Source organism: Perognathus longimembris, chromosome 21, assembly GCF_023159225.1.
Source record: "Perognathus longimembris pacificus isolate PPM17 chromosome 21, ASM2315922v1, whole genome shotgun sequence".
In the NCBI taxonomy this organism is placed as follows: domain Eukaryota; kingdom Metazoa; phylum Chordata; class Mammalia; order Rodentia; family Heteromyidae; genus Perognathus; species Perognathus longimembris.
In genome coordinates, this window is record NC_063181.1 from 8,675,773 (window position 1) to 8,702,584 (window position 26,812).

The 26,812-nt window shown below is 55.6% G+C and overlaps 2 protein-coding genes and 1 long non-coding RNA gene across 6 annotated transcripts; 2 read left to right on the forward strand and 1 right to left on the reverse strand.

The window, feature by feature from the left end:
• The first annotated feature begins 4,736 nt into the window (after positions 1-4,736).
• Nudt18 (nudix hydrolase 18) lies at positions 4,737-12,003 on the forward strand. Of its 3 annotated transcripts, XM_048330601.1 has the most exons (4): positions 4,737-4,977; positions 5,847-6,126; positions 6,223-6,843; positions 11,990-12,003. In XM_048330601.1, the coding sequence occupies exons 1-3, from the start codon at positions 4,816-4,818 to the stop codon at positions 6,816-6,818; spliced, it is 1,038 nt and encodes a 345-aa protein (XP_048186558.1). In that variant the 5' UTR covers positions 4,737-4,815; the 3' UTR covers positions 6,819-6,843; positions 11,990-12,003. The 3 variants fall into 3 exon arrangements, with proteins under 3 accessions (XP_048186558.1, XP_048186557.1, XP_048186559.1); XM_048330600.1 differs by lacking the exon at positions 11,990-12,003 and having other exon boundaries at positions 6,223-7,260; XM_048330602.1 differs by lacking the exon at positions 11,990-12,003 and having other exon boundaries at positions 4,739-4,977; positions 5,847-6,060; positions 6,223-7,260.
• Fhip2b (FHF complex subunit HOOK interacting protein 2B) lies at positions 8,980-23,140 on the reverse strand. Of its 2 annotated transcripts, none has more exons than XM_048330599.1 (17): positions 23,012-23,140; positions 18,551-18,629; positions 16,490-16,662; positions 15,260-15,364; positions 15,050-15,172; positions 14,341-14,568; positions 14,029-14,225; positions 13,677-13,785; positions 13,173-13,249; positions 12,647-12,836; positions 12,020-12,165; positions 11,795-11,923; positions 11,597-11,687; positions 11,335-11,478; positions 10,930-11,070; positions 10,666-10,766; positions 8,980-10,567 (listed from the first exon to the last, which is right to left on the reverse strand). In XM_048330599.1, exons 1-17 carry the CDS (start codon positions 23,054-23,056, stop codon positions 10,429-10,431), a joined length of 2,217 nt encoding a protein of 738 aa, XP_048186556.1. In that variant the 5' UTR covers positions 23,057-23,140; the 3' UTR covers positions 8,980-10,428. The 2 variants fall into 2 exon arrangements, with proteins under 2 accessions (XP_048186556.1, XP_048186555.1); XM_048330598.1 differs by having other exon boundaries at positions 13,677-13,789; positions 14,012-14,225.
• On the forward strand, positions 14,889-20,150 carry LOC125339448. The gene is made up of 3 exons (XR_007208538.1): positions 14,889-14,900; positions 15,935-15,938; positions 19,991-20,150. It is a non-coding gene; the product is annotated as an uncharacterized LOC125339448 (long non-coding RNA).
• Positions 23,141-26,812: the final 3,672 nt, after the last annotated feature.

The window sequence follows — 26,812 nt, forward strand, 5'->3', positions numbered from 1 at the left end:
TTCAGAGCAATTAGAAAATAAGAAAGTTACCCGCAAGGTCATCTCTACTTGCCCCCTCCCCCCCAACTCAACCTCTCTTAGTATTTATTATCAGTATTGTCGGTCGTGGATCTTGAACTCAGGGCCTACACGCTGTCACTGTGCTTTTTGCTCAAGGCTAGCCCTCTACCACTTGAGCCACAGAGCCACTTCTCATTTTCTAGTGGTTGAAAGTGGAGCTGTGGCTCAAGTGGTAGAGTACCAAGGTGCCCAGGTCCTGAGTTCAAGTTCCTTCTATTAAGTGGCTATTCCATGGTTTAAATAACCATCATTTGTTTAAAAATATATATATCAGGGGGCTGGGAATGGGGAATGAAGCGGTAGGGTGCTTGCCTAGCATGCACGAAGCCCTGGGTTTGAGTTCTCAGTACCACATAAACAGAAAAGGCCAGAAGTGGCGCTGTGGCTCAAGAGATAAGAGTGCTAGCCTTGAGCCAAAAGAAGCCAGGGACATCACCCAGGCCCTGAGTTCAAGCCCCAGGACTGGCAAAAATAAATAAATTTTATATATATATATATATATATATATATATATCAGACTTTTTCATTAAGTTTATTTTCACTTTTTCTTAGGGCTAAAAAAAGAGAACATATGTTTTATCATATTATTTACTTTATTTAATCTCCTACATGGAAATGAGCTCAACCCCTTATGATTATTTTGAGGTAGATATGAGTTATTTCCATTTTACGGAAGTTACAGGCCATCTGGGATTAAATAAGTCACCCAAGGCCGCACAGTAATTTCAGGGGCAGAACTGGGATTTGAACCACATTGTCTGACTTAAACCACCGCATTTATATTAAGGTCTTAGCACTTCATGGAATTTAGATAGGCTGGCCTTCTTCTCCGTCCTAATTCATGCGCTTTATAGCGGTTAGGTTCCAAGTAGCACTCGGTAAATGACATACTTCTACCTGCACTTCACCTTCTACAGCTATGTCCCAATGGCACCCCAGGACCCCAAATATAAGATCCTCCCTGGTCAAGAGGTGGCTTTGAATTTTTTCCATTGGGATGGCCTTTCTTCCCCACCCCCCAAAGACCCCATTTCCTCTGCCCTAGTCTCCCCTCCCGTGGAGGCCCACAGCTCCCTTGAGGGCATTTTTGGTTGGGTCCTTTATTAACAATAGGTAGATGGGTGTCCATTTGTTCCAGGACTAGGTCAAGAATGGAGCCAGCCCTGGTGGGGACGAACCCTGGAACCCAGGCTGGCTGTCGGCAGCACTGTTTCTCGTGGAGGCCCCTGGGCCTCTACTGCCAGGGTCGGCCGCTCGCCACCTCCTGCCCTTTTCTCTGGCTCATATACTACAGTGTCATGAGCCAAAAAGCCGGCAGTGAGCTTAGGTAGGCACGTCCTAGAGCTACTGTTCCATTTTTCTTACACAATTCTCACATTTTTTTTATTTTGGAATAATTTTAGATTTATAGGCAAGTCATAAATACAGCATTGAAGATTCCCAATTACCCTTCACTCAGCCTCTCCTAGAGTTACAGAAACATGGTGCCTTTATCATTGGGAATTTCCCTGTTGATGTTCCATTTCCTTTCTTCTTTTATTTTTGGGGCTTGAACTCAGGGCCTGGGCCCTGTCCCTGAGCTCTTTTGCTTAAGGTTAGCATTCTACTACTTTGAACTGAAGCCCTGCTTCCAGTTTTCTAGAGGCTATTTGGAGATAAGAATCTCTTAACTTTCCTGCCCAGCCTGGTTTTGAACTGTGATCCTCAGATCTCAGCCTCCTGAGTAGCTAGGGTTACGGGTATGAGGCACCAGCACCCAGTGTTCATGTCTCATTTTCTATTCCAACACTTTCATTTGACATGCCTAGATGGGAGACATGGCTAAGGTCACAGAGGAGCTTAGTAGCAGGGCCCTTTTGCAGCAGGATGCTCTCTTCCTCCTGGCTATAGCTCAGGCCCTTAACCTACTTTGCCAATGGGCAGGATTCACTGCTCTGTACATTGCCCTAGCATCACAGACAGCCTTCCCTACCCTGCTTGTCCTTCTCTGTTCTTGTGTCCCAGAAGCCGCCTACCCCAGGGTTTCCCACTCAAGCGCTCACATATACAAGTGAGCATATATATGCATACTCCAAGATGGCTCAGGCTTTGCTCTGTGGGTGCTGCAAGAGTTGTGCACAACATGATAGTGGGCAGCACCCAGTCCAGAAGTATTTTTTCATCCTAGGACATGCTTGCATGTTTCTGATTCAATCTCCTCTCCCTCAATTTTCCCTTTCTGTCTTGGCTGACTGTTGTTCCTTCTCCCCAAAGGCTTTAAGAAACTCAGTCTAAGCCAGGTGCCCGCGACTCTGTCTGTAATCCTAGCTACTCAGGAGGCTGAGATCTGAGGACCACGGTTTGAAGCCAGCCCAAGCAGGAAAGTTCATGAGACCCTTATCTCCGTTAAACCAGCAAAAAGCTGGAAATGAAGATGGGCTCAGGTGGTAGAGTGCCACCCTTGAGCACAAAAAGCAAAGGGACAGCCCCAGGCCCTGAGTTCAATCGCCAAGTGCCAGCCAGCACACACCGAACAACCTCTTTGCCGTTTCCCTCAGCACTCTGGGAAGGGCCAGGTAGACTCCTTGAGGACCTTCTGCACGCGCTTTATGAGAGGCATTTTGTGTTCTGTTGCCTCAATTGTGGCTCCATGGTGGGGTCGATTAGGCCTACTTGACAGAAGAATGCTTTTCCCCAGTGGTCATGGGGAAAGGAGCTGCGGTTTAGTCCAGGCAGTTAGGTTGTCTGGTGTTTATCTTAGGACGCCTCTGAAGCTCTCAGAGCCCAGCCTAGACATGACCTCACCTTCTCAAATCATCCCCGGGAGGCAGAAAGGAGTCTAGGACCGACGCTGCCCCCACTTCACAGATGGGAAAACTGAGGGATAGAAATACACTCTCACACAGCAAAGAGGCTGACAAGCTGCCAACCACCTCGACCTCGACCTCCGTGGTTTGGAGGAGAGAAGAATGTTTCCATGGGGGTTGGGGCCAGCGGCATTCAGCGAGTGACTCAAAATAGTGTGGCTCAATGGTATGTCCCAGGGTCCTTGCTCAACACCAGCATGTGAGAAGAGCCCAAGGAGGCCAGTCCAATGTGCCTCAGATTACCAAGAGTGAAGTCTAGATCCATGGCAGCCCTGTGGGCACCTTTCCTAAGGGGAGATCTTCGTGTGGTAGCAACAAGTTACTGTGGCCAAGCAGGCTCAGGCTGGAGGGTTGGCAACCATGCCCAGTGTTGGACAATTTATACAGCTCCTCCCCTCATATCTTGGCTCCCGAACAACTCTGTAAAAGGAAGGCTGTTGTGACCCTACATTACAGATGAGAAACTGGGGTCATAACTTACCCAGGGGCACAGAACAAGCCAGACAGCAGTTGGCTGGATGTCTAGCTTGAAGTCTAGGGCCTGATCAGGACTACCAAGCCACTGTCCCCCTAAAGGCAGGCACAGAGGCAGCAGGAGGGAGGGGAAAGGGACAGCTTGGACAGGGTGAGTCCAGACTTGGCTTGCTTCAAAGATTCCTCCCAGCTGGCGCTGCCTTGCTGTCCTGAGAAAAGGTTAAAGGAAGCTCTGAAGAGGAAAGGTCAGGCTCAGAGAGAAGCAGGAGCTGGCCAGACAAAACCCACACCCTGTTTCCCATCCTCCAGGCCCTGCATGCTGGGTGGGAGGGCACCACTTCTGCCCTCTCAGGCTTCAGTCTGTAGCAGAGAGGCCTTGAAATGTGACAGGAAATGTAGTGGGCAGGGAGACTCTGATGCCTGCTACTGCCACTGATTCCAGGCCCCCATCTCTCAACTCCAAACCCATCCTCCCATCCCCTGCCCTGCCCACCTTCTCATCAGCCCTGAACCTCCCTCCTGGGAGGTTCCTCCTCCTACTCGAACCAGCCATTTAGCACACAGCCTATCCCCTAGGTCAACATCCATCTCTCCAAACAGCTCAGAATCTCTGAGATAGAAGTCCATGGGAAAGCGAGGTTCTGGTAACTCCTGCCCGTAATTCCAGCTGTTCTGGAGGTTGAGATCTGAGGATGGAGGTTTGAACCAGCTGTGGCAGAAACGTCCACTTTTAGCTCCCATTAACCAGCAAAAAGGGAGGAATGGAGGTGCTCAAGCAGCAGAGCTCCAACCTGGAGGTGGAGGGAGCCAGGCAAGAGTGTGAGACCCCCCCCCCAAGTTCAAACCCCAGTGCGGGGGGGGGGGGGCGCGCGCACACACACACACACACACACACACACACACACTCACGGCTACTTAGTGACATTAGGTGCATTTTAATGCAGTCGGTCATTCACTTGAGAAGCGATCGCCTCCGGCACTTCCCGATTTTGTTTATGACTGATGGCAAACAGCAGGTCGGAGTGACCGGCCTAGGCCTCTGTGACGTCACCGGGCAGTGACGCCACCGACGCGACGCGCCCTGCCGTCGAAATGACGTCACCCTCAGAACCTGTGCGGACCGGTGAGCCCTTGGGGGACTTGGTCACCGGGCGGCCCGACTCGTCCCGGGAGCCAGAGAACGGAGAAGAGCGTAAAAGCCCGGGCGAGTCCCCGCGGCCGCGGCCCCGCCCCTTCACGGGATGGCCCCGCCCCCTCGGTGATTGACGGGGCAGGCCTCGGCGACGCGCAGCCAATCAGCAGCCGGGGCTGGCCGGGCACTTCCGCGTTGGCGCCGGCCGGAGGCCTCAGGGGCGGGGCGGGGGCGGGGCCTGCGCCATCCCGCTTTCCCGCAGGGTCCGCAGGGTCTCCGCTCGCCGCCTCCCAGGGGCGTCCGATGGCCGCGGAAAGCCCGGCGGGGGCTCTGGCGGCCGTGCTGGGGGGCCAGGGGCTACTCGTGCACCGGTATGACTCTGAGCCCGCCGGCCACCCGCCGGTGCCCGTGAGGCTGCGGAAGAACGTCTGCTACGTGGTAGTGGCCGTGTTCCTCAACGAGCAGGTGAGCCTCCACCCGCCGGCCTCCACCCGCCGGGCCTCCACCCGCCGGGCCTGGGGCGCGCGCCTCCGGGCCCAGGGCGGGCCGGCGAGCCAACAGCCAACGGCAGGCCGCGGTCGCCCGCCCTGTGGCTCCCCCTCACGCCCCCCCCCCCCCCAGTGTTGCAAAGCACTCTGACATTCGCGCCCGAGCCCTGCCACGGTCCCCCTGTCCCCACACGCCTGAGCTCCCCCAGGGGACGACTCTGCTCCCTCTGCCTTCCTGGGAGCCCAGAACGGTGCCCCCGGCGTAGAAGTCCCGGGAATGGCGACCCGTGGCCCCCCAGTTAGTCCGGCCTCTGACCCTCCCCCGCCCCCTCAGCACCTGTTGGTGCTCCTCACTGTGCGAGTCAGTAAGATAGCAACCGCAGGGGACCAGGGTAATAGGGAAGGGTCCAAGGAAGCCGGGTGGGGGTGGGAGCCAGTTTCAAAGCTCAGACCTCAGAGGGGGGGACCCCCAAAAGCAGTTTGTAGACCCCATAGGGCATGAGGGCCACACCGTGACGTACACAGACATGGTGGGCCTGTCATAGGTGGCCGTCCCTGTCAGGTGTCATGCCCTGTCTCCTGCCCTGTGGGCTCCTGAGGGATCTCAGCTCTTTCCCTGCAGCAGAGGTCTCGCTGCACCCAGAGGAGGAGGCAGAGAGGAACTGGCTGCAGCCTCTGGCCACACAGGGACCTGCTTGCTTGCTGGACATCCTGAAGGTGCCCGTCAGGAAGGGAGTCTCGTAAACTTGGCTCCAGAGCAGGGCAGGCTGCTTGTTGGTCTGCTCTCCTGGAGCTCTCCTCCCGGTGGTGGAGGGGTGAACAATTCCTCTCCTGTCCCCCCCTCAGGATGAGGTGCTATTGATCCAGGAGGCCAAGAGGGAGTGCCGGGGGTCCTGGTACCTCCCAGCGGGGAGAATGGAACCTGGAGAGACCATCGTGGAGGCCATGCGCCGGGAGGTGAAGGAGGAGGCCGGACTGCACTGTGACCCAGTGACTCTGCTGTCTGTGGAGGAGCGGGGTCCTGCCTGGATCCGCTTTGTGTTCCTCGCCCGCCCCACAGGTACAGCCCAAATGGGGGCATGCACACAGGGGCCCACTGCCGCCTTGCCCCCTGGTTTGACCTCTGGTGAGTGGAACCGCTCGGAAGCCCCCCTCCATGCTAACTGTCCCAGATGCCGCAGATTCACGCATTTCTCTTCACACCCCCCTCCACCTCCTGTAGGCGGAGCTCTCAAGACTTCCAAGGAGGCAGATGCCGAGTCCCTGCAGGCTGGCTGGTTCCCTCGGCTGTCCCTGCCCACTCCACTGCGAGCCCGCGATGTCCTGTATGTGGTCGAGTCAGCGGCTCGGTACCTGCAGCAGGCCAGCCATCCTCTTGTTCTGCCCCAGGAGCTGCCTTGCAGTCTGGTCTGCCAGCGGCTTGTGGCCACCTTCACCAATGTCCAGACAGTGTGGGTGTTGGTGGGCACAGTGGGGGTGCCTCACTTGCCCATCACCGCCTGTGGCTTTACCCCCATGGAGCAGAGGGGGGGCATTAAGGTGGCCATCCTGCGGTTGCTACAGGAGTGTCTGACGCTGCACAACTTGGCAATAGAGACCAAAGGGTTACTTGGACTACAACATCTGGGCAGAGACAATATAGATGGCATCTGCATGAATGTGTTGGTGACTGTGGCTTTTCGGAACCCAGGAATCGAAGAAGAGCCCCCAAAGGTTCGGAGTGAGAACTACTTTTGGTGGAAAGTGATGGAGGAAGATCTACAAAAACAGCTCCTACAGCGACTGCAGGACTCCTCTGTTGTCCCAGTGAGCAGATAGGGAGGTGCGGGCAGCGGCTACTGCAGTCAGGGATGATCGCGCTGAACGCAGCGGTGACTCTCCAGGTCGCATCTCCAGGTGACTCTCCACACTGCATCCGATGGGACAGTGCCTTCCACCCAGCAAAGGGGCCAGAGCTCAAGGGCCGAATTGCCCTGAGGACGCCATGCTTTTCCTTAAGGGAGCGAGGAGCTTTCTAAAACGCAGATGGATTTCCCTCCTTCTCTCTACCTGTACGTTCTTCATACGGGCTGCATGCCGAGCCTTCCCAGCACGCAGAACCTGGCGGAGGGTTTTCCTTGCTGAGTAAAGTGTTGCTTACAGCCATCTCTTGCCTAAACGTCTACAGGGAGCAGGTTGTCTTGGAGGCCTGCTGTCCCCTGGGCTTGCCCACAGCCACCCTGGCCTGTCCCCAACTGTCCCAGTGGTACAGATGCTCTGTCCTCCAGCTCTTCTGTCCTGCTTGGATGGGACCCTAAGGGGCCACATCCCCCAGGGAGGACCTCACTGGGGGCTGAGGGGTGGGGAACACTAAGTGTAGCCTTCTGCCCACATTTCTCAATCCTTGAGCTTCCTGGGGCTCTGATGCTGGTCCCGTCCTGCCTTCTGCTTTTTACAATTTTAGTTTTAACCTGATTGCACCACCACCACCCTAATTTTTTTTTTCAGCCCAGTGGAATCACAGGATTTTTATTTTTTATTTTTTTATTTTTTTGGCCAGTCTTGGGCCCTGAGCACTGTCCCTGAGCTTCTTTTTGCTCAAGGCTAGCACTCTACCACTTGAGCCACAGCTCTTCTTCCCACCTTTTCTGTTTATGTGGTACTGAGGATTTGAACCCAGGGCTTCATGCATGCTAGGCAAGCATTCTACCACTAAGCCACATTCCCAGCCCTCCCTGAGACTCTTATTTCCACTTAACCACTAGAAAACCAGAAGTGGCGCTGTGGCTCAAGTAGCAGAGCACTAGCCTTGAGCTAAAGAGCTCAGGGACAGCAACCAAGCCCCACGACCCTCACCCCCCCCCCCAAAAAAAAGGAGGGGAAAAACGGAGTTGCTGATGACAGCTTCTAAGGTGACTGGGCATCCTCTCAGTGTCACTGAACTGTAGACTACAACCTGAGAAAGCAGATAGTTCTTGGGCCTCTGAGAACATACTTTCTCTGAGAAAACACACTATTGTCTCCACCTTCCCAGTCCATAACACTTAGATTGATACCACCGCTATTTAGCCTGTTAGGGCTTATTTCGATAAGTATTTTATATGATCAGAGGCACATAGGCCTTGCACCTTTGTGCAGCCTGGTAGTTCTCGACACTGGGAACATATTTGAATCACCTAGAGATATGGGATCACGCTGCCCGACCTGTGTTGACCCAACTGCTGGAGGGAGATGGGCACTGGCATTCTTCAAAGCCCCCTAGGTGAATTGTGTTCCCAGGTGAAAAGGGGCCGTCGGAGGGACCCTCTCCAAGTTCTCAGCCTGCCTGACTCCGGCAGCCCTCATAGTACCCTTTCCTCTCTCCAGACATGTTTGTTCACCTTGACGCTCCTGGGGCTTGAACCAAGGGCCCTGGCGCTGTCTCCGAGTTCTTTGCTCAAGGCTAGCACTCTATCACTTTGGGCCATAGCTCTACTTTGTTTTCTGGTGGTTCATCGGAGATAAGAGACTGGTCTTGCCTGGGGTGGCTCTGAACCCTGACCCTCTGATCTCGGCCTTCTGAGCAGCTGGGTTACAGGCGTGAGCCACCAGCGCCTGGCCACGCATTGTTTTATGGTGCTTGGGGTGGAACCCAGGTTGTTGCCCATGCTAAGCAGGTGCCTTACTGCTGAGTGCCCCCTCCTACTCATCCATGGGCACGATGAAGTAGCGGGCCCACTGTTCTCAGCTAACAGTCACACAGCACAAGCACAGGAAAAAGACTTGCACACATCACCACGGAGCGTTGCCCTTCAAGGTGGCTCCAGGGCGGATGGGCTGTCTCAGGTGAGCCAGGAGTCTGGCTCCCGGGTGTGGAAGAGGAGCACAGGGTTTAATGCCACAGCCCTCTCTTCTTTCTAGGTCTGGACATTCAGTTTCTTGGGATGGAGGATGAGTCTAAAGTAGCAGAGAAAGCTTACTTTCTGAGTAGTGGAGAAACCTCAGGCAGAGCCACTGTGTCCACACAACCACACATTTATTGCTGTGCTGTGGGGGACGACACCACACAAACGCCAAAGTGCTTTGAGGCAGAGGTGAGGGTCTGTGATGCCCAGACACCCCTGCCGAGTCCAAGAACTTGCGAGTCCCGATTCCGTTTATCCACTTGAGATGGGCTCCCGTCTCCCACCAGCACCCGGATGCGTGCACGCGCACACGTGTGTGCTTCAGAGCAGCGTGAAGTCCTCCCCCGCTGGGAGGAATGTGGGAGAGGTAGAGGTCATTGAGTTTCCTCCTCTTTCATGTCACCTTTTGGCAACCTGTGCCCAGCTTCGAGAGGCGGCCTGGGCAGGAAAAGGAAGCAAAAGGGGCTCTGGCCTGCTCCTCCTTGCCCAGGAGCCAAGCCAGCAACTGCAGTCTCGCTGTGAGGTAATGCCTGGCGCCGCCCAGTGCGCTTGCAGGTCCGGACAGATTCGGGCTGGGTGGGGTGGCAGCCCCAGCCGAGGAGGGCACGCAGGGAGAACAACCCCACAACAGGCCTCCCGTGTCCTGGCTCCTCCTCACCGGGCCTCAGGGGTCTGCAGTTGGGGGAGGGGGGGTCCTGCCTCATCTGTACCCCAAGAGCTTCTGCCCTCCCAGGAGGGCGCTCCATTGGGAACCCTGGGGAGTCCACCTCTGCTGGCCTGTGACCTCTCTGCCCAGGTGTTGTGGACCTGCCGGGACGGGTTCAGAAGGCGCCAGAGAGGAACCAGCTGGAGCTGGAGCCTGGCACCCGGCTCCCAGGCCCTCGCCCGCCCTGGCTGCAGCTGCGCCAAGGTTCTCATTAGCAGCTGCCCCCGCCTGGGCGCGGAGCATGCTTTGGGCATTTGCCATGCGGCGGTTGGGAATTTTGCAAGTCTCCAGGAGGGCAGAGTAGGAAGGGCGGGGGTGGGGTGGGTGGGGTGGGGGAGGGCTCCGTCTGCATCCCCCTCACTCACCTCCCCTCTGCCGCCATTTAAGCCAAGAAGGCAGGAGAGAAGCCTGCCAAAATGTCAGCAGCTTCCCAGGTACCTAGTGTGGCACAGACGTTTGTGGCCTCTCTCTCTCTCTCTGTCTGTCTCTGTCTCTTTCTCTCTGTCTGTCTCTGGCCTGGAGCCCACACTTCATCCCGTTGCCCTGGACTGGCACAGGCCTGGGCCCTGCCCGCACGTGCCAGTGCAAGGGGATGGTCACGCAAGACGAGGGACAGGGGCTGCGGCTCCTCAGCCATCACCCGGCTGCGCCAAGAAGCCCTCAAGGGCACCCTGGCTCCGGGCAGCGGCTCTCTTGTTTCTCGACACCTCCCCGAAGGCCCGGTCTGCGTGGGGACAGGCCGAGGTCTCCGGAGTCAGCTCAGCCATGGCCCCCAGTCCGGAGGACAGCAGGGCCAGGCAGGAGGCCGCTCTGGGGCAGAGGTGCAGACGAGAGTCTCCCCGCCCGTCCTGCTCCTGGCTCAGACTTGCCCTTCCGGGGGTGGGGAGAGGTTCAGGTGAGGACCATGGGGGGGGAACTTGACGAACGCGATGGCAGCCAGCTCCTTGCAGAATTCCTCCAGCACTACCACACCCTGAAGGAGGGTCTGGTGGTCCAGCCTGAGGAGACAGCAGAGAAACACGGCCGCCAGTGGGCTGATGTCCACAAGGCTCCACCCAGCGGCCAGACACACCTCCTGCTCCCCTCAATTACTTACTGTTCCCCAGGAACCTGGCCCATGAGCTGCTTTCGTACCAGGAGCAGTTTGCCCGGAAACTGGGGTACCCTATGAATTCTTTGCATCAAGTCCCCAATCACCTACAGCAGGAAGCAGAGAGGACGGAGATGGAGAGCTCGCGGGCTTTCCGGGCTCGGCCCTGCCACGGGAGGTGGGGGTGGGAGACCTGTGCTGTCCCCGGCTCTGGCAAGGGTGCCCCCCAGCCTTGACCCCCGCCCCTCCCGGGCCCCCCGGGCTCCTCACCCTGACCAGCACGGAGAACAAGCTCCTGCAGCCGGGGGCCAGGTTGATGTAGGGATCCAGGAGGTACTCGTGGATATGGGGGTGAGGGAAGAGGGCGAGCCGGGACAGGACGGAGGTCACTTGCAGGTTCAGGCTGTATGGCTGTGGGGAACAAGATGGCCCTGGTGAGGGGTGGGAGGCGTTCCTGCACTCCCCTCCCCGGGCGCCTGGCTGGTGGGAATGTGTGCGGGGGTGGGGGAGTCACGTGGTGCGTGTGTCATGGATTCCCTGGGGCTGAGGGCCAGAGCGTGTTAGGGCGTGTGGAGCAGAGGCGAGACGGGGCTTCCCGCCCGGGGAAAGGTGAAGGGTGGGGGGCTCGGGGAGAAGGCTGGGGTGACCCAACCTGGGGCCCAGTCTGTGGGCTACCTGGTCCAAAATCCGGGCCATGCGGTCAAACAGCACTTGGAGGAAGTGACCCTCAAAGAAGGGCCGTTCTGGCTCATGGGGGTCCAAGGGTGCAGGGCCGGGGGGCCAGCCCCAGGGGGCCACGCGGGAGCTGCATTCCTGGAACTGAAGCAGAGTTGGGGAGAGGCAGGGGAGGAAGTGACTCTCTGGGATTCCCAGAGAGGTGGGCCACGTGGGCAGAGCTTGCAACAACAAGGAAGGGCACACGGGAGTGGCCACTTACCAGTCCGTAGGCATCGTGGACGTATGTGTCGTACCCAGTCTCTTCTAGGAAGGCCGAGGTCTTGGCCTCCTCAGGGACCAGGCAGAGGAAGCTGAGGGACAGAAGCCTCAGTGTAGAGGTGCTTCCTAGGCTCCGCCCACCGCCCCCTGCTCACTGGACCCCCGAAGACAGCACGCAAATGCCTGACCTTCTCCTCACCTGTTGACGATCTCAGTTACTGCTGTTTTGCCGTCAGAACTGGTGGTGGGAGCTGGGTGAGGTTTGGCAGAGGGCTGAAGGCCAGAATCCAGGAAGCCATCTGTGAAGTAGGGGTCCTCCTCCAGGTCTCTGCAGCCAGGGGGACCGGCATGCACACACGAATGGATGGGTGGGCCTGGGCGCGAGTCCAGGGAGGCCCCAGCCTCCCCCCTGGGTGATACTCACAAGGTGTCCTCATAGCTCTCGGGCTCGGGTGAGCTCCGAGCCACGTAGAGGCGGCCCTCGAGGTTGCACAGGACCAAACCACGGACAATCTGCTCGTGGGGCTTCTGGAGTAGCTCTTCAAATAGCCGTAGTGTAGCAATGCTGATCTGGGGCGAAAGGGGTCAGAGGATCTGTGCCAGCAGTTCCCCTCCCAGCTCCTGGGGCCTAGGAACTACGAGTCCCCTTGAGCCTAGTGCCAGCTCATTGGCCGGGGACTTTCAAGGGGTGGAAAGGGGTGGGGGGGGGGGCCTGGGATGCAGGAAGTCTGGATGGTCCCACTGGCTTCTCTGTGAGTCCCTTTCCACACTTAAAAAACTGAACTTTCCACTTCCTCTATCTCACCGAACGCTGCAGTCTCCAAGACAAATGAATGGGAAAGCAGTTTGCAGAATACACAGGGCCATGAAAAGCATGAGATCATAGAATATTACTATGCCAAGAACAAGTTTGGCTGTTTGTGCCACGTGCTTTGAGAGAGCCAGGCCTCCTAGGTGGAGTCACCCGGGCAAGCTAGCTGAAGTGTGAAGAAGTGCTCAGGAGACGTTGGGGGGCAGCAGGCAAGCAGAGATGAGGGCCTTCCTGCCTCACCTCATCAGAGAGATGGTCACAGTGCGCAATGAGGTGGGCACACAGGGTACGAGGGCCCTCTTCCGTAGCTGCAGGCTGACAGTCGGTACCTAGGAGGAAGGCCACCGTCTCCTGAAGCAGCCCCGGCGAGCAGAGCTGGTGCAGCATGGCCGTTAGCAGGGCAGTGGAGGTCAGGATGCTCTGCTCCGATCTGTGGAGAGAGGGCACCTTAGCCAGGCGAGCGATGTGCCAAGCCAAGCAGACAGAGTGAGGAGGCACGCAGAGCAAACACATGCAGGGGGGCAGAACCCTTTACGGCTGTCCTTTCATCTCAGGTCACACACCCCCTCCCCACTCCTGCTGAGAACATCATTGAGCCCAAGTGGCTGGGGAAAGGCCGGCCTAAGACTAACCAGCAGAGTCCACAGACATGACTGATCAAGCTGGCCCCTAGCCTGTGGGCTGGGAAGAGACTCGAGTGGTGTTGGGAGTTAGCGAGCCGAATGCAGACCAGGGCTACGAACAGGGAGCTAGACAAGACACTTACACGTGCAGGAGCTGGGCTTGCAGAGTCCCCACGAACAGCTTCTCAACCACGGCTCTGGCCAAAGCATCTGCAACCACCTGGGAGCCAGAGCCGGAGTGCAATGCGTTTACGCCTATCCCAGCCACCGTAAAGAACCACTGTGTTCTTGTAGCACCAGACACGCCAGAGGGGCCCGGTGGCTCCTGGCCCAGGTTCCCATGCACCTGCTGCAGCGGTCTGTCTTCAAGACAAGACAGCAAGGCAGGGCTGGGGATATGGCCTAGTGGCTAGAGTGCCTGCCTCATATTCATGAGGCCCTGGGTTCGATTCCTCAGCACCACATATACAGAAAATGGCCAGAAGTGGCGCTGTGGCTCAAGTGGCAGAGTGCTAGCCTTGAGCAAAAAGAAGCCAGGGACAGTGCTCAAGCCCTGAGTCCAAGGCCCAGGACTGGCAACAACAACAACAACAAAAAGACAGCAAGGGAGCCCCGAGAGCGCCCTGGCCACGCCCACCCTTGCTTACCGCCTGTGCCTCTGTGATAAGGTGGTCGCAATAATCAAACCAGCCCAGGAAGGCGGCCAGAGCCTCCCTGCCAGGGAAGGCTGCCTCATCCGATGGGGCACTGGGTAGCCTGAAGGAAAGGAACCAGGGTGTCACAAGTCGCCCCGTCTTCCTTAAGGATATCTGGGAGCTGGTCCCCCTCTCTTACATCTGGAACCTTTGGTGGCTGGGGTCAGTTATTTGGGCTTTGTAGTCGGAAACAAAAACAATGCTTTCAGGGGGCTAAGAAAGTCCTTGGGGATTGGCGGGAACTCGGGAAGGAGGACGCTAATGGGAGTCCCCATCCCACACCGCGATCAGGCCCACGACCCACCTCCAGCTGATGCCTTCCAGAGTGGCGATGTCTGCAGGGTCCAGGAAGGCAGGCAGGGACCGGTAGAGCTGGCACAGGTGCTCCGCGATTGCCACGCAACAGGGGGTGCTCTGCGCCAGGTAGGCGGCAGCTGCTGGGGAGGCCACGTTCACCAGAAGCAGCAGGTTCTCCTGGGCCTTCAGAGCCACCCGGCTCTTCTGAAGGGTGGGAAGACAACTTGAGGGACCAGCACCAATACCCCATGTCACACTCCCCCCCCCCCAGTTTCCCCCACCCTTTGGCGCGCCCACCCTGGCCCTCTCTGCAGCGCACCTTGCTCCTACACAGCCCGAGCAGGGAGGTGATTAAGTTGCTGTCCCCAGTGCCACCATCTGGCCCCTCCGTCTCAACAGGCAGGTGGCTGTTCAGGGCCTGGGCTCCATGAGGCACCCCATCTAGTTGGGGACGTCCGTCAGGAACACTGCTGTGGGAACAGCCCTTGTCCCTGTGGCCGCTTGGGTCTGGAACCCCAGCTTTCTTCTTGCTTATAATCTTTTTACCCTGAAAAGAAAGTCGAAGGAGGCCAGGTCACAGCAAACACCATTCCATGTCTCAGAGTCTTTCCTTAAAAGTGCAGGGGGACACTGAGATGTTTGAGTGCTTAGTGGCTCACCAGTAACCCTAGCTATAGTTGGGAGGCTGAGATCTGAGGTCTGTGGCTCAAAGCCAGCCTGGGCAGGAAAGTCTGTGGGACTCATCTCCAGAAGTGGAGTTGTGGCTCAGATAGTAAAGAGCCAGCCTTGAGTAAAAAAAGCCAAACAAGAGTGTGAGGCCCCGAGTTCAAGCCCCAGTACTAACACATAATCAAAAAAAGATGTTATGCATTGTTATGTGTGTTTACTACAACTAAAACACAAGTGCAAGGTGCACAGACAGGGCCTTGGCCTGGAGTCCCTGCTGGGCGCCGGTTCTCCCGTGTGTCAAGGACGCAGGGGCGTCCCCCTGGGCGCTGGGTCCGCCTGCCCGCTGAAGACATGCTTACCTCCAGGATATAGGTGAGCAGCTCCGGGTCTTGCTGGATCTTGGAGCAGAGGACGCTGGTGAACTGAACCTCCTCCTTCTCGGTGAGGGACCCAGGGACTGTCCCACCAAGTCGGAGAAGTTTCTGTTAGGGAAGCAGGACAGAAGCGGAAGCAGGATGGAGAGGAGGGGGACCCTATGCCCGGACCCCCCTTGGGCGGCTGAGCCTCACCTGCACAGGCCTGTGGACGCTGAGGTAGTGCAGCAGGGGGTGCTGCACCTGGGCCAGGACCTTGCTGAAGAACTGGAACACCTGCTGCCGCATGCCTGGGGGGTACTGGGTCAGGAACGGAGCCCCCATCAGAGGCCCGGCCACGCCCGGCTGCCAGAACACTCTTCCCCAGGGAGCTACCGGGCTGAGGACGTCCTCGGCCACAGCTCAGGTTCTCTGTATCTGCGGGTCCTGCTTCAGTAGGTTCACCCAACCTCAGATCCAAAGTGGCTTACACCTGTCAGCCTAGCTACTCAGGAGGCCGAGATCTGAGGATCACAGCTCAGTGAGACTCTTCAAAAAACTACCCAAGGGGCTGGGAATATGGCCTAGTGGTAGAGTGCTCACCTCGTATACATGAAGCCCTGGGTTCGATTCCTCAGTACCACATATATAGAAAAAGCCAAAAGTGGTGCTATGGCTCAAGTGGTAAGAGTGCTAGCCTTGAGCAAAAAGAAGCCAGGGACAGTACTCAGGCCCTGAGTTCAAGCCCCAGGACTGGCAAAAAAACAAAACAAAACAAAAAACTACAAAAGCCAGAAGTGAAGCTGTGGCTCAAGTGATAGAATACTTGATAGCCTTGAGCAAAAAGCAGCTCAGAGACAGCACCTGAGTTCAAGCCAGAAGAAGAAAAAGAAAAGTATTTGAACCAGAAACATCAAATCTGCACTGGACATGTACAGACTTTTTCTTATTATTTCCTAATCAATGCAGGGCAACAACTATTTTCATAGCGATTACGTAGTACTAGGCATTGTAAGTCATCTGGAGATCATTTAAAGATACATGAGGAAGGGCTGGGGAGGTACCTTGGTGATAGAATATTTGCCTAGCATGTGCAAAGGTCTGGACGGACACACACATGAACATACATACACACACACACACACACACACACACACACACACACACACACACACACGGTGCTGAGAGCATCCCTCGGGCCCCATGGGGATGGGTTCCGGGACCCTACTGATTTTGGTATCTGAGAGAAGTGGGGTGCTGGAACCAGTCCTCCATGGATAACGGGGATTATCCCGCCCTTGATGTCCAGCATCTAGAACGCAGCCTAGCACGCCGTGATGGGAGCCCCAGTGCCCAACCCGCCTGGCCTCCCACCCTCATGTCAGAACGCCGGGCGGCGGGACACTCGGACCGGGGGCCTGGCGGGGGGCTGCGGGGCATGCTTACCTCGGCCTTGCCCAGGGTGCACAGGGTCTCCAGGATCTTGTGCTGCAGCAGGTACTCCAGACAGGGCCCCGCCTCGCCCGCGGCCGCCTGCTGCCTCTCCTCATACACTAGGATGTCCAGCATCTGCTTCAGCCGCCAGGGAATGTCTGTTTTCTTGGCTGGGGTGTTCTCATCTAGGTGAGATCCATGATACAGCAGGAGTACTCAGAGTTAAAAACAGTACCTTCTTGTTGGGCACCAGTGGCTCAGGCCTGTCATCCTAGCTACTCGGGAGGCTGAGAGCTGAGGAGCATGGTTCAAAGCCAGCCCGGGTAGAAAAGTCCCCGTGAGACTCTTGTCTCCAATTAACCACTCAAAAACCGGAAGTGGAGCTGTGGTTCAAGTGACAGAGCACCAGCCTCGACTGCAAAAACTAAGGGATGGTACCCAGGCCCAATACTGACAAAAACAAACAAAACAAAACAAAACCTGCCCACAACAAGCCAACAGCACCTTCCTCCTGCCAAGTCCGGAAGGGAGAGTTGTGGGGAGGGGTTGGGGGCCCCCAGGAAATGGAAGTTTACAACTGACACTAATATATTTGGAAAGACAGAAGTCCCTTTGGACCAGGCTCAGGACACAGCCCTCTGCTTGCCTCAGGATGTATCCGAAGGCACCGACATCATTTTCTTCCAAACTGGAAACAGGGACACATGGTAATAAGCACACAGAACAGAAAGTCTTGAAAGCTGCCTGACTGATCCAGGCACAGGCTGGTAGCTAAGGGCCGGGGGAATCTTTCACAGGACTTGGTGGCTGTATTCTAGCCCCTTCCAGGGCCTGTTTATACCCTCTTTCTATTCACAGAAGGCAGCGTAGTGTTGCTCACAAAGCAGAGAGCAGACTGCACACCAGTCATACCTGTCCTAGCACTCTGAGGAGGAGGAGCCACTGGTAGGGTGGAGGGAGGCAGTCTCAGAGGGTGTAGTGCTAAAAAAGCTCCACCGAGCCGGGGCCTGGCCTTGGAGCACCCCCTAGCTTTCCTTTAAGGCAAGGCAGCTAGCCCCATCCCCTCGCAATGCCTCTAGTCTAACAAGCATTCTGGAAGCTCAAGGGCTGAAGCCCCCACCTCAGTCAGAGCCTGTTCTGGGCCTTGTCTGACTCTCATGTGGACTGGGGCTCTCCCGCAACAGATCTTTAGCCTAAAGGGGTGGCTTCCAACTGTGGAGCAATTTTGTACTGTAGGTAACATTTAGCAAAGTCTGGAGACATTACTGCCTGTCACTGGGGGAGGCAACACTAGTATCTAGTAGGCAGAGGCAAGAGTTGCTGGCCCTTAATGAGCATGCACAGGCAGGACAGTTCCCGCCCCCCCCCCCACCCCCTTAACGACAATGATGTAGTGCAAATGTCCACGGTGCCAAACCTGAGAAATGTTATCTAACAGAACCCTTGAAGGGTTATCATGCCCAAAGGCACTCTGTAATTTCACTGGGTGGCTAAGACTCAAAAGGAGGCCTTTAAGAAAGGCTAGGCTGGAACCAAACCCTGAACTAGCAGAGATGGAAAGCTAGGGATGCAGGATTTCCAGACCTAGCAACCAATTCATAGCCACTAAGAAGGGTGAACTGACTACAAAGTATCTGATGAGAGCCTGCCTCTCACTGAGTGGTTACAGTGGGGCCAGACAGGACCAAGGCTTTGACCCTCAGAGATGTCAGCCTAGAAAGAAGGAACCAGACATGCGCTAGACCTTGGTTTTCATTCTCCTCTGACCTCAGACTTCTATAAGGCAAATGTCCTTCAGGCCACTTCTGCCTTACAGCCAGTGAGATCCTCAAACTCCATGTGCCCCCCGCCCCCATCCTTCCTCTTCTGGAAAGGTCAGGGTTGGACCAACAACGAATCCATGAGGACCACAAGTGATCAGAGTTCTCCAGCCTCCTTCCATCCATCTGTTCCCCTGTCTCCAATGGTCAGCCCCAACTCCAGGCAGTGGATGTCTGGTGACCCTCTGCCCCTGCTTTCCTCCCGGCTCCCTCCTGGGAGCTCCCTTCGGGGCTGCGGAGGAACAGGCCTTACCTGTGCTCTCGACGTAATAGTGTGTGATGCCCTTCCAGTGTTCCACGAAGGCCTGCAGGAGGTCGATGCTGGGCTCCCGCTGCAGAGAGAGCAGAGACGCAGCCTCAGCGAGGGCCCCCGCGACCACGGGCTGCTGCCACCGGCGCTCCCGGGGACACAGGCTCAGGGGCTTGCACTGGGTCACATCAGCGGGCACCAGGCCTGGGAGGCTGAGCGCCCACTCATCACTCCAGGCTACAGCAGCACTGTCCTCGCGCCTTACCCACTCCCCCACCGCCCCTCCCCATCCTTCGGCTCCGGTCCCAGAGCAGCTAAGCACCCTGGGAGGGGACACAGACACCACACCACACGTTTCCGTGTGGCCCCACCGGGCTGCAACTGCGGGACAGACAGGCACGCTTCAAAAATCAGTCATCCAGGCCAAGGCGGGCTCTATTCAGCCAAGAAGTAACGCGAGAGAATTATAAAGGAAATGCCTTGCTTATAACGTGCATTTAGTCTCTGGTCTCAGGCTTCTAGCTGTGCCTCTGACACCTCTTCTTAGCGGGGTCTGCCCGGCCCCCCCACTTCTTTTGTCACCCTGGGGAGTTCTGATGCAGACCTGAGCAAGTCCACCCCTCCCCCTCTTCCACAAATGCTTTCTCCATCTCCCCACTCACTGGAAGTGGCCTTGAACCAATAACCACCATTTCCCCTGAAAACTTTCCCAAACAAGGTCAATCCTCTTTCCTGACAGAGTAAATGTTTGCAAGAGAAAAACAAAATACACCATACACGGTCCCTATCCCAGAAGCACTCAATTCCACCTGTAGTTTTTTTTTCCCCTCAGGCCACGCTGTCCTGGGGTCCCCATGGACCTCTACATTTGTCTAGCTCCTGAGAACCCCTGGTGGGCTCCAGCCAAGGGCCGGCTGCTCCGGAGCCCTCTCCCAGGCACGTGCTTTACAGTGCCACAGAGCTCGCCATCTGTTCATCGCGTTATTCATTCAGTAAATAACTTGTGAGCACCTACTGGGTGTAGGATGATTTGCTAGATAGGCAAGCAAATCCAAGGATGACTAACGAAGCGTCGGTCCTCAGAAAATGTGCCAAGCAAAGAACATGAAATGACACTGAATCACCTACAAGGTAGTGCGCGTTCCCAGGAGAGGTAGACGGGATCTCTCAGAAAAGAGAGGTCATTTCCAACAGACAGCAACCAAGAAAGCTTTTCTGAGGTCCCCCCTGAGGTCAAAGTTGAACCGGGTCCCATTTCAACCGTGTAGGAGGTCATTCCCTGCAGAAGAACCTGGGCAAAGGGCATCTGAGGAAAGAGCGGCAATGCCCTTGTGGGTGTCCGAGGCCAAGCCACAAAGCCCAGATACTTTCTACAGAAGCAGGTCAACGGCATGTTGTGAGCAGTGTGGGGGAAAGATCCAGCGGCAGTGTCATGGAAAAGAGGAGATAAAGGCAGGGCGAATGCTTAGAAGGCCATGGTAAGGGGAGGGTGGACAGCCCTGCATCTGAGAGGGTGAGAAACGCACTCCCACCTTGGTTGCTGGTGATCTTGACTTTTTTTGTTTTTTTTTCTGCCAGTCCTGGGGCTTGAACTCAGGGCCTGAGCACTATCCCTGGCTTTTTTTTTTTTTTTCTTGCTCAAGGCTAGCACTCTACCACTTGAGCCACAGCGCCCATTTTGGATTCTTCTGTGTGTGTGGTGCTGAGGAATCGAACCCAGGGCTTCATGCATGGTAGGCAAGCACCATACCACGAGGCCACATTCCCAGCCCTCATCTTGACTTCTTTCACAGATAGTTGTAGGTACAGTGACCCTTTCTGCAATGACTGCACCCAAGGTCCTTCCAGATACTCCTGCCTTGTCACATTCTTTATGGCGTTCTTACTGCCAGGCTTCCCCAACACGGTGACCTCCTTGAGGGTCAGTTCTGCCTCCTACCTGCTGCTGAGCAGGACTGTGTACACGCTTGCCAACTAACTCAGCAAAGCCCGGGCTCTCTGCGCCCGCGCTGCCTTCTCTTAGGAAGCCCTAGGACCCTTCACCAGCATCAGTGATCTCAGTGTCTGTGATGAAAGTCTCAGATTTCAGTTACAGCATCCAAAAACTTTCAGCTGGGCTTCAACCAAGGAGAATGTTCAAGACTGGGAGGCCCAAGACAAAGCAGGTCAGCCAGTGCAGACTGGTGGAGAGAAGGAGGGCTGAAATCTCTACCTGAATCTACGACCAGCTGCTTTAACACCAGACCAAAGAATCTACACCTAATGATTTCTTTTTAAAGATAGAATAATTTTTTTTAGAAATAGCCATCAAGGCAGTGGTACTCACTAGACACTATGTTGAAAATGAACTGTACAACGGGTAGGTGGGGATAGAATGGAAAACCTGGAATGAAGGAAGGAATGACATTGTCCACAAAGAAATGTACTCATTACCTGACTTATGAAAATGTAGCCCCTCTCTCTGTACATCACCTTTATAATAACAAGAGAGAGAGCAAGAGAGAGAGAGAGAGAGAGAGAGAGAGAGAGAGAGAGAGAGAGAGAAGAGCCAGGTGCTGCTGCTGGCTCACTCCTGTAATTCTAGCTATTCAAGAGGCTGAAATCTGAGGATGGAGATTCAAATCCAGCCTGGCAGGGGGCTCTTCTCGCCAATTACCCACCCCCAAAAGGAAGTGGAGATGTGGCTCAAGGTGGTAGAGCAATAGCCTTGGGCAAAAACAGCTCAGGGACAGTGTCCTGGCCGTGAGTTCAAGTCCCAAAACCAACAAAGATTTTAAAAAGATAGCCACAAAGATTTCTATTCCGTCTAGATAGAGAAGGCAGGAAGCACTCTTCTGTGTGTGTGTGTGTGAGAGAGCGAGAGAGAGCACGCGCTCACACTCGAGAGAGCATGAGTGCAAGTGCGTGCACCAGTACTGGGATTCAAGCTCTTGCTGGACTTTTTCTCTCAAGACTGGCACTCTACCACGAGCCACACCTCAACTTCTGGCTTATTGCTTATTAGTTGGAGATGAGGATTTGACTGCCCAAGCTGGCTTTGAACCTGGATCCTCAAATCTCAGCCTCCTGAGTAGCTAGGATTATGGGTGTGAGCCCCCTGCACCGGGTAAAAGGATCGCTCTTCTTGAGTCACATGCCAGTTGGTGCATGTGGAGAAAGCTCTAGCTCCCAGACAAGAGAGTGGAGCTGAAAAACAGGGATTCCAGTCTGGAAGAAATCACACACAGCCAATCAAACTTCCAGGACATCTTCTATATGCTGTCTTGGAGTAAAAAAATCCTGGCTTAAAAGAATCTCCACTCCCAACATCTCCTCAGGCCTGGATGCCTGAGCTTCCTGCATTGGAAACAAGAAATTTAGTCCCCCAGGCTTATATTATAGCATCATACCTGGCCTGTCCATCTCTCTACCCTCCATGCAAGTGGTCTCAAGAGGTATGGATTCATTAGATGATCAAATCACACTCTACATGTTTTGATTGGGGATAGGGAGGGAGAAAGGAAAATTTGTTTGGGGGGGAACCTCATCCCCACTGGGATGCCTAAGGCTCTCCACTCCTTTCCCAGCTGGGAAAGTGGAGAATTTCTCCTTCTTCACAAGTTTGCCTAAGGCAGAGGCGGATGTCATTAAGAGCTTTGATTGGGAGGTGTTGAAAAGGAGTGAAATCAAGGTCCTTTCCCCAGAGACAATTGATAAGCTAAACTCATCCATTAGAGGGTGGATTAAAACCGAGACCAAATAATTAACCTCAGTGCCAGCTTCTTTCTGAGGTTGCATTAAAGAGAGGGGGGATCTCCATCTAGACTGTACTGTGATCTTGCTGAATGGAGGTGAACCGCAGCGGGCTGCTGGGGCGGACCTGCTCTCTCTCACGGCTCCCCACCTCCCAAATGGGCCCAAACACAAACTGACAAGGTGACAAGTCAATGCTGATGGGGGGGGGGGGGGAGCGGGCTGGCCTCTCCCAAACTCAAGGTGGGCTGGGTGAGGGCGGTGTGCGACGCGCTCCGGGCCGCGCTGGCCTCCCGCAGGCCGGGAGGGGCCTAGCGGAGCCGTCCGGGCGCTCGGTGGGGAAGGGCCGGCGGTTCCCGGAGCCAGGTGAGGGACCGAGGAGGGGGGAATCACCGGCTGACGGCCGGGCGACCGGGATCGCTTTGGGAAAGAAGAGTTAGAAGCCCGTGGAGGCTCCGGGGCGCCGGAAACATAAACAGGAAGCGGCGTGGAAGCGGAAGCCGGAGCGGGGAAGTGGGGCGGTCCGGAGTGAGGCGCGACCCGGGAACCGGCGTTCCCAGCGGGGGGCGCGCGCGCGCGCGCGGGACGGGAGGAGCGCGACCCGGCGGCCCGGCGGCCCGGAAGCGGCGCCTGGGCCCGGGAAGGGTCCCCGCCCGAGGGGTGTGCGCCCGCCCGCCCGCCCGCCCCCAGGCCCCGCGCCCGCCCTTCCGGCCCGGCCAGCCCCGGGCTCACCGCCCCCACGGCCTCCTGCAGCAGCGCCCCGAGCCGGCTCAGCATGATGGCGGCCCGGCCCGGCTCCTGGCCCGGCTCCGGGCGGCGGCGGCGGCGGCGGCAGCGGCGTCGGCGACTCTCGCGGGCGGAGGAGGCGACCCGGAGGGGGCGGGGCCGCTGGGTGGAGTCTGCGTGTGGGCGTGGCTCGGGGCGGGACCTAACCCTGCGCCCCGCCCCCGGACCCGCCCCCGGGCGGTGGGCCAGGGTCGCTCGGCGCGCGTACCCGCGGACCGCACCGAAACTCGCCCCGGGGCGCCTGTGGGAGCCACGCGGTGCTCGGGGGAGGGACACCCCGATCCGGTCTTCAATACGGAATTCGGATTTCTTTTGAGTCAAAGGTGTGGATTCTTAAGTCTCTGCTCCCCCAAGCCCTGCCCCAACCCCACAGCCCGAGGGTGCCCCTAACTGAGGTCGAAGGTCAAGGGCTCCCCCTCCCTCTCCCCCAGCTGGATATGGTGGGGGAAGAAGGGAGGCCCACAGTTTCCTCCCTGGTCATGGATTGTGCTGATGACATGCTGAAATATACAACATCAGAACAACCGAGCCTCTCAGTGCATCTCTAAAGTTAATGTCACTTGTTGCTTTGTGCTTTTTCAAAGCACTGCTAGAAAATAATCAGCAGTGTATTTGGTGCCGTTGTGTTTCTGTTGCACAGCCTGTTCTAGGGGGTCCCTCGTGCCTTTCTAGCCACATTTAACCACAACAAAATCCGAACAGAAACCTGGTCTCTCTGTGCAAGGAACATCTCTGAAGCCTTACAAAGGAACAAGCACGCGTATAGAAGCACCTGAAGGGTAGGAGACCTGAGCTTCAGTGTGGTCTCAGGTCACACTCGTCAGGTTCTGATAAGGGAAGAAATCTGGACAGATCCAACTTTTCTCCTTTTCCAGGTAACTCCAGGGAATCATGAGAGGGTACGAGGAATTCGTGCCCTTTACTTGTACTTTTAAAATCTTAATCAGGGGCCTGGTCTAGAGCGTTGTGGTTAGGGTCCTAGGCAAAACTTGAGACGTAATGTACTCGTATTACCTGACTGCAACAGACTGAATGGGTGCCCAAAGCAAAAAGGGCTAGAGATGTGGCTAAAGTGATTGAGAAAGTGCTTGCCTAGCGTGCACAAAGCCCTAAAAGTTCAAACCCCAGTACTGCCAAAAATAAATAATAATAAAATAGTGGGCATGCGCGTGCACACATGCACACACACACGCCTAAGAGCTGGAGTGATAGTGTATGACTATAATCCAAGTACTTATGAGGCAAATGCAGGAAGATTGCTAGTTCAAGGCTAGCCTATGCTATAGAGACCTTGCTTCAAAACAAACAAGCAAAAAAATCAACTAAAAACCAGCCAGTGTCTCTCACCTGTAGTGCTAGCTACTCAGGAAGTGTCCACCCAGAGACAATAGTCTGAGGCCAGCTGGAGCGGTAAAGTGTCTAATTAGCTAGTAAGCAGCCAGGTTAGAGGCATGTCTCAAGTGGTAGAGTACCAGCCATGAGCAAGAAAGCCCTTAGTTCAAACCCTGGTATCAGGACAAAACCAAAACAAATTAATATCACACTCTATGTGTTCGGTGAAAAAAAAAAAGTGTTGGTGACTTCTAGCCCTGTCCCTGGCTTCTTTTTGCTCAAGGTTAGCACTCTGCCACTTGAGCCACAGTGCCACTTCCAGCTGTTTTCTATATATGTGGTTCTGAGGAATCGAACCCAGGGCTTCATGTATATGAGGCGAGCACTTTTGCCACTCGGCCATATTCCCAGCCCCAAGAGCCCTGCTTTGAGCAGCTCTAAATTCCCTAGAACTTAAAAACCCTTTTGGACTTAGTATCAAACTGCACCCCCCACCCTGACACCCCCTCATGGTTCCTAGCACCCATTGGAGCTCAGCGATGCTCACATTTCTCCCATCAGCCTGGAAGCTTTCAGTGAAGAGGAGACTCCCTGGCTCGGACATTGCTGTGTCCCTAATGCCTAGCACAGTCACAAGTGAAGCCCAGTTTTGCTCCTCCTTGCCTGTCCTGTCCTGCCTCCCTTCAGAAAGCAGCTCTACATACTGGGAAGGGTCTAGAGAGTTTGGTGTGAGAGCATTTGCCCAACATGAACAAGGTATTGAGTTTGATCCCCAGCAACAACCACAAAATCAGCAAATAGGAGGCTGGGCCCCCATTCCCAGCTTATTGGTCATATGTGAACTGTCTCTATTCCACAAACTTCTTATTTTCTGAAAGGACTAAAATGACCTGTCGGACATGACATGGTGGTGCATGCCTGTAATCCCAATACTCAGGAGGCTGAGGCAGAATGACCCAGAATTCCAAGCCAGTAGTGGGGGGTGGGAGAGGAGTGGAGAGTGGCAGGGGGGAGGGGTGGACTGGGCACCAGTCCTATAATCCTAGCTACTATTCAAGAGGCTGAGATTGAGGATCGTGGTTCAGAGGCCAACCCAGGCAGGGAAGTCCCTTATTTCCAATTAACCTCAAAAAAGGGGAAGTTAAAGCTGTGACTCAAGTGGTAGAGCACAGGGCTGGGAATATGGCCTAGTGGCAAGAGTGCTTGCCTTATATACATGAAGCCCTGGGTTCGATTCCCCAGCACCACATATATAGAAAACAGCCAGAAGTGGCACTGTGGCTCAAGTGGCAGGGTGCTAGCCTTGAGCAAAAAGAAGCCAGGGACAGTGCTCAAGCCCTGAGTCCAAGGCCCAGGACTGGCCAAAAAAAAAAAGCTCAGACAGTGAGTACCTGGGTCCAGAGTTCAAGCCTAGGGGGAAGGGGGAGAGGGGAGAGAGGGGGGGGGGGGGGGGAGAGAGGGGGAGGGGGGAGGGAGAGACGGAGAGAGGAGAGGGAGAGACAGAGGTAAAATTCTGTGTGCCTCAGATTTATTGTAATGATAGAGGACTCTTACATAATAACTTAAAATATGCAAGGAAGCTCTTATAAAATACTTGCTTAAATGTAAGTGATTATTATCCATTTTGCATTCCTTTAAGCCCAAGGGCTGGACGATCCTGGTGGCCTTGGGTCTCACCGCAGCTCCTGTCCTAGGTTCCTGCCTTGGGAAGTAATTCCAATTCACCTGGTCTGTGTAAGGCACACATACTTTTGCCTCCACCCACTCAGTCTGTTCCCGTCAGGTGATAACCAGTGTGTTCCTCCCTTATCAGCCTCCCCCCCCCCCCATAGTCTTCAGATTCCCCTATCAAATCTGCATCCTCCCTGCAGACCAGAAGCTCCACAGCTTTTCCTCTCGGGAGGTCTTGCTTGACCAAATCACCACCTCCTTCCCTGGGTTTCTACCCGACCTCTGCTCTTGCTGCTTTTCCTCTGCCAGTTTTCCTTCCCTGCCTGATCCTTGACAGGCAGCTCACAACACTCTCACCTAGTGGTGATGTTTTGGGGTGTTTGGCCTCCCCAGAGAGCAAGTTGCACCCTGGGCCCCGTGGAGGTACACCCAGGTCAAATGCCTGCGAACTGGAGGCCAGGGTGAGCAGAAGGCCTTGGAAAGGGTAGAGGCCTGCTCTTCCCAGCCCCCAGGCACAAAGGTTTTGTTCCTACCTGCCACCGCCCAGCCACCATCACAGAGTCCCTGAAGAGGCTCCCTCCCCACCCCCCATCCATGACACTGGGGGAACAACAACAACAACAACAAAAAAAAAACCACAAAACATTTTTGTGTGTGTGCAGATATTGGAGCTTGAATTCAGGGTCTTATGCTCTTAATTAGTTTGCTCCTAAAGAGACAGTAACCAGGAGGTGAAGATCAAGA